This window comes from Humulus lupulus, chromosome 9 (assembly GCF_963169125.1).
Source record: "Humulus lupulus chromosome 9, drHumLupu1.1, whole genome shotgun sequence".
Taxonomy (NCBI): Eukaryota; Viridiplantae; Streptophyta; class Magnoliopsida; order Rosales; family Cannabaceae; genus Humulus; species Humulus lupulus.
In genome coordinates this window covers 183473744-183485234 of record NC_084801.1, presented here as the reverse complement: position 1 = coordinate 183485234, position 11491 = coordinate 183473744, and the positions used below count along the sequence as shown (strand labels likewise).

The window sequence follows — 11491 nt, the reverse complement described above, 5'->3', positions numbered from 1 at the left end:
ATTTTTGGTTTAAACACAATAGTTCAATCTATTAAATTATCTGGGTATTAGTCATTTTGATATGAAAATTCTTTTGTCTAATTTCCAATAGTACTCTTTGGCTAGACAATAAGTTTTGTTGGCTAAAGAAAATTCTTCCCCCAATTTATATTCCCTATATTATGCATTCTTAATAAAATATTTTATTCCAAAATAAAAATATTTAACAAGAAAAGTTTTTTCAATCTACACTGTTAAAAAATAAAATAAAAAGTACTGCCAAACTCGACAGAATTCTCAGATTAAGGAAAGGAAAATAACACGTCGTTTTGAATGACCGAATAGACATGTCGTTGGATTGGAAAGAGTACAAAGTTGAATAGTGTATTTGCTGGAGAGAGAGAGAGAGGGCACTTTGAATTTGAAGGAGGAGAGTACTGTAGTAATCCCATTGAAACAGGAGTGGTCTCAATTCCATCTTCGATATTGGAGGAGACCATGATAGCAGCAGTGATGTTCAGTCACAGATAGAAAGAGCCTTTTCAGATGGGGGACACTCCCGCTTACAAGCAGTACGTCGCCGGCTTACTTGCCGGAGTTTCCACCGTCGCCATTGGCCATCCCTTCGACACCGTGAAGGTAATCTCTCATCTTATTCTCATTGGAATATGTGAAATTTTCATGGGTTTAGCTTGTAATTTAACATATTTTTGTTTGATTGCACTGTTAGTAAAATTGATAGGACTTGGGGTTCAAAACCCAGAAACCATTTTTTTTTCTTTCAATGAATCTAGGCCCTATTATGGTGAATTAAAAGCATCAAAGTTTAGAACAAATGCCTTAGAAAACCATATGACTGGGTTGCCCTGCTAATCGTTTTTTAAAAAATTTCTGGATGAGATTGAGATAACATAAGTATTAACCATTAACATCTTACAAGATTATCTCTGTGAACTGAAAATGAATTTAGAGTTTGTATATTTCCTTATTGATCTATGTGTATATTTATTGAGTGTGTTAAACTTTTGTTTGTTTATTAGGTGAAGCTGCAAAAACACAATACTGGAGCACATGGGATCAAGTACAAGAATAGTTTGCATTGTACTGCTAGGATACTAAGGACTGAAGGAGTATGCTTCCGATTTAGCTAGAGTCATTATTTTCTTATATATATGCTCATTTAAATTGGATGAAGATGTGATAATATGCTTGTATCTTGTTAGGAGTTTTTTGTAAACAGGACTTGAGATACAAAAAATTGAGCTAGAGTTCTTAAATATTTCTCTTTTTCATTTTATTTAGCAGGGCATTCTTGCCTTATAAGAGCTAAAGTTTGGTGCCATGTGACAAAGATTTTAAATATCTTTAAATTGTCTAAATAACACATTTTCCCCTTTTTTGGGAAAGTTAACTGATATTTTTTTGACAGATTAGAGGACTTTATAGAGGTGCTACATCATCTTTTGTGGGGATGTCTTTTGAGAGTTCCCTCGTTTTTGGCATTTATTCCCAGACGAAACAGTTTCTGCAGGTAAGCCAAAAAGTGGTCAGATAATCTGTCATTGGCTTACGTATTGTAATAGTGATCTGTGGAGTGTTTTAATTTTGAACATGTAACTCTATAGTAATAATCATAAGTGATTTTCTCGTGAAGTATAGCTATAGACATAGCATGGTGGTAATACACTTCTCATAATTGAGGATGTGCCAAGTTCAAATTCCCTTTACCCCAAGTTAAAGAAAAAGAAAAAGAAGATTTTCTTGTGATGTAGCGGTTGTCTCTCTTATGTGGTTGAATATGGCTTCACTTTTCTAATTCATCTTTTTTCTTCTCACAAAGGGAAGTACGCAGAGTAGTGCTCCACAGCCCCATGTAATAATTCCTTCTGCTGCTTATGGGGGAGCTATCATCAGTTTTGTATTATGTCCATCAGAGTTAATTAAGGTAGATACAAATGGGAGAGCTTTGGATTTCACAGTTGCTTCTCGTGGTATGCTTACTGTGCCTATCTCTCCAGTGTAGGATGCAAGTTCAAGGAACTGATTCTTTGGTTCCATTAACTAGCAGATATAGTGGTCCTCTTGATTGTGCCGTTAAAACTGTAAAAAGTGAAGGGGTAAGAAAATTCTCTGCCTCTTGATGATGAACCTATATAAATTATGATATGGTTATGTGCTGATGGAACAATGTTCAGGTCAAGGGAATCTTCCGTGGAGGTGGTGCGACTTTTCTGAGGGAATCCATTGGAAATGCGGTCTTTTTCAGTGTCTATGAGTTTGTCCGCTATCACATGCATTCACAACTGAATTCTGCATCATCTGAAAACAATAACTTAATTGACGTGGGAGTTGGAATTGTGAGTGGTGGTCTTGGTGGTATTGCGGTATGCATCTTAATGACTTAGCCTTTCTCTGAAAATAAAAAGCAAAAGAGCACATATCTGTCTGTTTCACTAGAACTTTCAAACTAAAGAATTTCTTTGGGTTTTACACCAGTGTTGGTCTGTTGTCTTGCCCTTGGATGTGGCTAAAACTATAATTCAAACTGCCCCAGATAAGAACACGACACGAAATCCCTTTCAAATCTTGAATTCAGTAAGTGTATTCTGATAACATAATATGTTATTACTTACTCCAGAACACTCATCTATTTTTTCTTCTCTTTTTGTGCTGAAAAATAATAGAGTTAATAGACTAATAAGGGTGGCCAATGGTTTCTTTGTGCTAGATTTACAGAAGAGATGGAATCAAAGGATGCTATACAGGTTTAGGTCCCACCATATGCCGTGCATTTCCAGCTAATGCAGCAGCCATTGTCACCTGGGAGCTAGCCATAAAACTTCTTGGCATCAATCGTGACTAACAACAATGACCATGCCAGTTACATATAAGGCTCTTCTAACCTGTTTTTTGATTCTTAAGAACTCAAACATCTGTAAGTTTTCGGCTTAGAAAATATTTGATCCACGGGTTGTTGAGTCAAAAGGGTCTGTTAAGCCGAAGCTAGCCATTTTGTTTACATATATTATATTTTTTGAAAACAATTATTTTGACAGAACCTGGAGATTTCTGACTTGACAATCTGTCATCTGTTTGTTTTGGTAGCTTTCTTTTCCAAACGAGGCAAAGATTATTAGAGTACTCACAAGAAGTGAGGTAAAATAGCTAAACCTTTAAAATATAAATAGATGGTCTTAAATATGACCTCCATCAGATGAGGTGAATAGCTAAATGTACAGAAGCACCATAGCTTCTCTAAATAGTTTTTTTAATACCTTCTCACTCATCTTTCCTTTTTTTTTATTGTATACTTTTAACTTTTTTTGTCAATATGAATAAAATATATAATATTTAAATGATTTAAAGAAAATATAAAGAAATTGATATGGTGTAATGTAAAAATTCGAGATAAAATTAAAAAAAATTCGAATTTTATTAATGTATTTTAAAAGATAGAGCACCTCTCGGCAGTGCTCGTAAATAGCTCACGTGATTTTAAATCTAAAATGCTTCATATAAAGACATTGTTGGATGTACAACCAAAGTCCCACATTGGCTAGAAATGGGAAGGATCTTGGGTATATAAAGTTGGACACCATCTCCATTGGAATGAGGCCTTTTGGGAAGGTGCCCAAAAACAAATCCGTGAGGGCTTAGGCCCAAAGCGGACAATATCATACCAATGGGGAAATAGATGGTGTCCGACGGTCCTTAGAAGTGGTATCAGAGCCAGGTTTGGTTCTTGAGGCTTGAACCGTGATAAGTGGAGGTTTGAAGACAAGAAGAACAACCAGGGAGCAGTGATGGGTAATGCAAAGTTCGATCTTGAAAAATTCACAGGAAAGAATGATTTTGGATTGTGGAGGGTGAAGATGAGGGCTGTGCTTGTGCAACAGGGGATCCAGTCGGCCTTGTTGGGAGAGGACAAGCTTCCCGAGGGATTGACAGAGAAGGAGAAGATAGAAATGCTGGACAAGGCTCATAGTGTTATTATTCTAAGTCTCGGGATAAAGTACTAAGAGAGGTCTCGAAGGAGAGAACAGCTGCAGCTCTCTGGTCTAAACTCGAAAGCTTGTATTTGACGAAATCCCTTGCTAATTGATTGTTCTTGAAGCAGAAACTCTACTCTTTCAAGATGGGGTTGAACAGAAGCATTGAAGATCATCTAGATGAGTTTAACAAGATCATTCTTGATCTTGAAAACATAGATATTCGAATTGAAGATGAGGACCAGGCAATTATTGTTCTGAATTCATTGCCTTCAGATTCATATGAGCACTTCGTGGACACCATGATGTATGGCAGAGAGACTTTGACACTTGAAGAAGTTCAAAATGCATTGATGTCCAAGGAAATGAAGAGGAAGTCAGAGATGAAAGAGGAGGCAGATGGAAGTGGCTTAATTGTTCGAGGGAAATCTTTCACGAAAAATGATAAAGATCAATCAAATCAAGGTAAAAGAACAGGATTGAAGCCAAGACAAAGAAGATGTTATGTTTGCAACAAGATTGACCACTTGAGAAGAGACTGTCCAGTCTTAAAGAACTACAATCAGAGATTTGGTAGTGCTGGAGTTGTTTCTGAGGAAGAGTGTTCTGATGGCTATGAAAGTGCTGGAGTGTTAATAGCATTAGAGGATGTTTCTAGTTCGAGTTGGGTGTTGGACTCAGGGTGTTCGTTTCATATCTGTCCAGAGAAAGCAAGATTTTGCAGGTTCAAAACTGTTTCATCTGGGAGTGTTAAGTTGGGTGATAACCGAGCTTGCAGAATAGAAGGTATTGGATCAGTTATACTCAAACTAGAAGATGGTACAGAAACTGAATTGAAGAATGTCAGATTTGTTCCAGAGATCAAGAGAAATTTGATCTCAGTTTCCATGCTGGATCAAGATGGTTATGTGGTCAAGGTGGAGAATGGTGGTATGAAGGTTCTTAAAGGATCAAGAATAGTCATGAAAGGCAGAGAGAAGAATGGCATTTATGTGTTACAAGAAGGTCAGAATGGTGAGGAGCTAAATGCAGTTTTGAGTTCGAATGGTAATACCATGTTGTGGCACAGGAGACTTGCACATATTGGGAGGAAAGGACTAAAACTGTTGCATAAAAGAGGTGTGTTTGGAAAGGACCAGATTCAAGAGCTCGAGTTTTGTGATCATTGTGTTCTTGGCAAAACAACAAAACTCAAGTTTGGAACTGGACAGCATACTTCAAAGGGAATTATGGATTACATCCATTCAGATCTATGGGGGCCTTCGAGAACTGTAACCAAAGGTGGAGCCAGGTACTTTCTACTCTTTGTAGATGACTATTCTAGATATGTATGGACTTTTATTTTAAAGAATAAATCTGATGCATTTGCAAAATTTGTGGAGTGGAAAACTTTACTGGAGAACCAGACAGGGAAGAAAATCAAGAAACTCAGAACAGATAATGGGCTCGAATTTTGTTCTGATGAATTCAATGATCATTGCAAGAGGTATGGAATAGGAAGGCACAAGACAGTACCTCACAACCCTCAACAAAATGGGCTAGCAGAGAGGATGAACAGAACCATTTTGGAAAGGGTAAGGTGCATGTTGATCTACTCAGGATTACCAAAATTTTTTTGGGGAGAAGCAGTAGTTACAGCCACCTATTTGATCAATAGATGCCCCTCTTCAGCAATAGAGTTTAAGACTCCAATAGAGGTTTGGTCAGGAAGACTTGCAGCTTATGAAAACCTCAGAATATTTGGCTGTGTTGCATATGCTCAGGACAAGCTAGAACCGAGAGCAAGGAGATGCATTTTCTTGGGATACCCCGATGGAGTAAAAGGGTATAAACTAATGAGCATAGAAGCTGGAAATCATCAGAAGTTTTTTGTCAGTAGGGATGTCACTTTTAAGGAAAATGAGATGTATAAAGACACCTTAAAGAACAAAGAAAGAGATGGTTGTGAGGCTCTTGACAGCAACAAGCAGGAATTTCAGATTGAGGTGGAGACTAACAGTGATGAGGTTCACAAGAAGTCAACAACACAGGCAGCAAGAGAGTTCAGTGAAGAAGAAGATCAGGCAGATAATGAAGATGAACAGGAGGAGGCTGACTACCAACTAACAAGAGACAGAGAAAAGAGACAAACAAAGGCTCCTACAAGGTTCGGGTTTGCTGATGTAGTGCATTATGCACTAAACATAGCAGAAATGGATGGAGAAGAACCAACCACTTATGAAGAGGCAACAAACTCAGTTGATGGGATGAAGTGGAGAAATGCTATGATGGAAGAAATGGAGTCTTTGAAGAAAAATCAGACCTGGACACTAGTCAAGAAACAAGTGGGACAGAAGATCATAAGTTGCAAATGGGTGTACAAATACAAGGAAGGGATTCCAGGGGTAGAGGAGGCAAGGTATAAAGCTAGATTAGTAGCTAGAGGTTTTACACAGAGGCAGGGAATTGATTACAATGAAATCTTTTCCCCTGTGGTAAAACATACCTCAATAAGATTGTTAATGAGTTTAGTTGCTACTGAGGATCTTGAGCTTGAACAGCTCGATGTTAAAACTGCTTTCTTGCATGGAGATCTCGAAGAAAGCATTTGTATGAAACAGCCACAAGGCTATGAAGAACCCGGAAGAGAAGATGAAGTATGCTTGCTGAAAAAATCATTGTATGGACTGAAACAGTCACCAAGGCAATGGTATAGAAGATTCGATGATTTTGTGATTAAGGCAGGTTTTAAGAGGAGTTCATATGACTGTTGTGTGTATGTTAAGCACTCCAAAGCCACTGTTTATCTGTTATTATATGTGGATGATATGTTAATAGCAAGCAAGAGCATAGAAGAAATTAAAAGGGTGAAATTGGTGCTTAATAAGGAGTTTGAAATGAAGGATCTAGGGGCTGCAAAGAAAATACTGGGTATAGAGATCATCAGAAATAGAGAAATGAGGAGATTAATGCTGTCACAAGAAGGTTACATACAGAAGATACTAAAGAAGTTTTCAATGACAGATGTCAAGACTGTTAGCACACCTATTGGACATCAATTCAAATTGTCTCAGCACCAATCACCATCTAACATGCAGGAAGAGAATTACATGTCTAAGGTACCTTACACTAATCTGGTGGGGAGCTTAATGTACCTAATGATATGCACAAGACCTGATTTGTGCCATGGAGTAAGTATCGTCAGCAGGTATATGAGTAATCCGGGCTTAGAGCATTGGCAGGCTGTTAAATGGATAGTGAAGTATCTGAAAGGCACAAACACAGTGGGATTAATGTATGGAGCTAATATCAAGACTGCTGACATAGAAGGCTTTGTAGACTCGGATTATGCAGGAGATTTGGATTCGAGGAGATCACAAACAGGTTATGTATTTCAACTCAGAGGATGCACTATTAGCTGGAAGGCTAATCTACAAGCCACAGTGGCCCTATCGACTACTGAAGCAGAATACATGGCTTGTACAGAAGCTGTCAAAGAAGCTATCTGGCTAAAAGGGATATCAAGGGAGATGGGACTTGATCAGAGAAGTGTGATAATCTATTGTGATAGCCAGAGTGCATTACACTTGAGCAAGAACCAAGTGTTTCATGAGAGGACAAAACACATTGATGTGAGGCTTCATTTTATCCGAGACATAATTTCAGAAGGAAAGGTGAAGATGGCAAAGATAGGTACTGAAGATAATCCAGCTGATATGCTTACCAAAGTGCTCCCTACATCTAAGTTTAGACATTGTCTAACCTTACTGCAAGTTTCTGCAAACTATGCATAAACATGCTTGTACTCTTAATATTGATTTTGTAATCTCTAGATTAGCAATTAGGTGGAGATATGTTAGAATAATTGCTATTCTAGTCAAAACAGTTAGGTAATACCGTTAGTGGAGTTATTATGTCCGAGCCTATAAATAGGTGTCATTGTCTATTAATGTTCCTAATGTTGTAATTACCATTCTTCAATACAGAAACAAGTTTCATTCATTATTTTGTCTTGTGCGTGTGTGTGAGTAATCTGTGTTCTTAGAGTACCAAGTTTCTGGCTAAGGTGTGAGATAAAGATTGAAGCTACTGACCCAACAAGTGGTATCAGAGCCAGGTTCCCAAAATTAGCCGCCAAACAAAGGAGGTGAAGCTTGCTCCTAGAGCCATCAGAGGTTCAGATCTGATTCGAAGGGATTTCGAATCTAGCTGGTGAAGGGATTCATCTAGCTTACTCAAGGGGATCTTGAGTGTTGGAATCGAGCGATTCAGGTATTCGAAGGGCTGGTGAAGGGATTCATCTAGCTTACTCAAGGGGATCTTGAGTGTTGGAATTGAGGGATTCAGGTTTAGATCTGTAATCGTCTGAGGGGAGGCAAGGTGGTCCTTTGTTTGAGGGAAGGATTGTTGGGTGTACAACCAAAGTCCCACATTGGCTAGAAATGGGAAGGATCTTGGGTATATAAAGTTGGACACCATCTCCATTGGAATGAGGCCTTTTGGGAAGGTGCCCAAAAACAAATCCGTGAGGGCTTAGGCCCAAAGCGGACAATATCATACCAATGGGGAAATAGATGGTGTCCGACGGTCCTTACAGACATAATTGAGAAATGGAAGTTAACTCACAGAGAGTGGATTTCTCCTCAAGTTTTTGCATTATATGACACCGATGCTTTCAGTCTCTGCTCTCATTGAGACCCTTCTTTTCAATTTGTCTAAACTAAAATTATATAAATATATATTAATAAATAAAAATTTTACATATTCTATCTGTTGTCATTTTTTTTTGGAAAGATGGTTTTTTGCAAGAGAAAGATGTGTGAAAAATAAAAGAGTAGTGTATTACAGATCAAAGTTGAAGGAAAACTTTAATGATGTCAAAATTAAATCATCTCTCTCTATTAATCCTAATTAAAAATAAATAAATAAATAAATAAACAAACGTAATTCACGAGAAGAAAATGTTACATAGTATAGAGCAGAGATTTGGTAAAACACATGAGATTCTTTCTTTAAACCAATTGGTAATAAAGAAAGTAATCTATAATTTAGTATGTATTTTTTTTATGGTCCAAGTTTATAAATATTTATCTTTCTAATGTTGATTGTGTTTGTTTATTTATTTATAACATTAATATATATAAAATTATAGGAAATTAATTCTTTTACTGGGCTTTACTCTAAGTTCTATCGGTGGGGTTCTAAATGTTTCTCGACCCGTGAACAGTTTTCAGCGTCATTTTTTTTATGACAGTGTATATTGTAGCTATTTAGAGCATCCTACAAATTTTCAGAAAATTATTCATAATTTAGAGCATCCTACAGTTTTCACGCGTGACTAATTTTTTTTATACGCGTGGAAGGAAACATGTTTGAACCTAGTTTTCGGTATTGTAAACTATTCAGAATTTTTTGAAAATTTGCACGATGCTCTAAATAGCTACAATATACACGTCATAAAAAAAATCGTACTGAAAACTGTTCACGGATCAAGAACACTGAGAGTCCCACCCCACCGGTGCTTAAAGTAAAGCTCCTGTAGGAGAATTCCTCTAAAATTATATTATTATTAATTTCAGCTGAATTGTCACAATTGATTTAATACCAAACTAATCACAACTGAATAAAAATCAAACCGTTAACTAAAATGATGTAATTAGATTTTAACCACTAATGATTATACATACACATGTGACTATATTTATTGATAAAGATAATAGGGATATAGCTTTTTATACAATGGGCCAAGTTGCATGTAATAATTGACCACCAGACAATCTGAGCAACCCAAACAAAAAAAGAAAAAAAAAATGGAGAAAAAGTTGCATGTACTCATGATAGTTCATCAATGAATAAATACATTAAAAATAACGTAAAATAATAGCACTCACTCACTCATTCTTCTACTAATAATTCTCTCTATAAATATTCTGATATAGACTTTTATTACAGAGCAGAAACCTTAGCTTATTTATAACTTTCAACCTGGTCCCCTCACCAGCTCTTGTTACTTTTTTTCTCCATCAGTAAAACAGTAAAACGTATTTACTCTCTCATCTCATTGAATCAGTCTATAGACAGACAGAGGTCACAGCTAAGCTATTCTCTCAATTTACTGAAAAACTTTCACAACTACGGTCCTAAGTAACACAGACCTTCATAAATGCTTCAAGAGAAACATATATTCAAAATTATTATCAACTCAATATATTCAAAAAATTAATTTCACTTTTTAATATATATATATATATATATATATAGTACAAGAGTTTAAATATATCAAACGATGTATTATCACGCTTATACATAAAGAAGATCGATACTAACATATATATTTATATAATCAAGGACAAACATAGGAAAAACAATTTAACAACAGATGATGTTATATTTGTTCAACGTTTGAAGCTTTTATATATATATATAAGTTTACATTATTTATATATGATATAAATGCATCCATTATTACGGCAGTATTCATGCTTCTATTTTCTGTTTTGACCATGTTAAAAGTTATAATCCCAATATTTTGTATATGATGTATACATTGTAGTTATCTAGAATATTTTGTAAATTTTTAAAAATTAAGAACATGTTGCATGTGTATCTATTTTTTTATTCACTTGTAATACCAATTGTTTGAATTCTATTTTCAGTCTAATAATATTATGAATTTCTACAAAATTTGCAAGATGTTCTAAGTATAATGTAAACCGTCGTATAATTTTTTTTTTAGATTATAACTATCCAAATATCGAAAGAATTGTACCCAATACTACCGTTTTAGTGAATGCACTCTAATCCTCCTACCTCTCTCTCTATATATATATGTGGGAATTCTCTTATAGGAGCTTCACTTTAAGCCCTACCAGTGGGGCTTTCAGTGCTCTCGACCTGTGAACAGCTTTCACCGTGATTTTTTTTTATGACTGTGTATATTGTAGTTGTTTAGAGCATCCTGCAAATTTTCAGAAAATTCAAAATAGTTTACAGTACCGAAAACTAAGTTCAAACATATTGTTACATGTGTGACTAATTTTTTTGTGCGCGTGGAAAACATGTTTGAACCTAGTTTTCGGTACTGTAAATTATTCGGAATTTTCCTAAAATTTGCAGGATGCTCTAAATAGTTACAATATACACGGTCATAAAAAAAATCATGCCGAAAACTATTCATGGGTCGAGAAACACTGCGAGCCCCATCAATAAAGCTTAAAGTGAAGCCCCTGTAGAATAATTATGCTAAAGAATATAGAACACAAGTATATCTGTATATATAAGAATAATAAGAAGATACTAACATGAATATAATCAAGGGGCATTATTCAACATAAGAAAAGCAGCAATAATTAAGGTAATTAAACAACAGATGATCATGAATTTACTCACCTTTTAAAATTAAACCCCAATTCTTTCTTCTCAATAATACATCAACCCTGATTTTTTTTTTTTTTGTTACAAGACATGATGATGATCCCTGTTATAAATGGTAAGAGTAGGAGTTTCAAAACATGATAAGATCAAAATTCAACAAGGCACAGAAA

At 35.8% G+C, this 11491-nt stretch overlaps 1 protein-coding gene across 1 annotated transcript; it reads left to right on the top strand.

Annotated features, from left to right (window-relative positions):
- The first annotated feature begins 309 nt into the window (after positions 1-309).
- Positions 310-3043, top strand: LOC133801528 (mitochondrial arginine transporter BAC1). Its single transcript, XM_062239760.1, has 8 exons — positions 310-618; positions 1020-1109; positions 1409-1510; positions 1820-1924; positions 1998-2096; positions 2175-2363; positions 2476-2574; positions 2708-3043. Exons 1-8 carry the CDS (start codon positions 526-528, stop codon positions 2840-2842), a joined length of 912 nt encoding a protein of 303 aa, XP_062095744.1. The 5' UTR covers positions 310-525; the 3' UTR covers positions 2843-3043.
- The last annotated feature ends 8448 nt before the right edge of the window (positions 3044-11491 follow it).

Excerpts from the sequence above, each read along its gene's own strand:
- LOC133801528 (XM_062239760.1), top strand. The coding sequence starts at position 526 with ATGGGGGACACTCCCGCTTACAAGCAGTACGTCGCCGGCTTACTTGCC. Across the intron at positions 619-1,019 it reads ATCCCTTCGACACCGTGAAG|GTGAAGCTGCAAAAACACAA; the intron begins GTAATCTCTCAT and ends TTTGTTTATTAG. Across the intron at positions 1,925-1,997 it reads GTCCATCAGAGTTAATTAAG|TGTAGGATGCAAGTTCAAGG; the intron begins GTAGATACAAAT and ends CTATCTCTCCAG.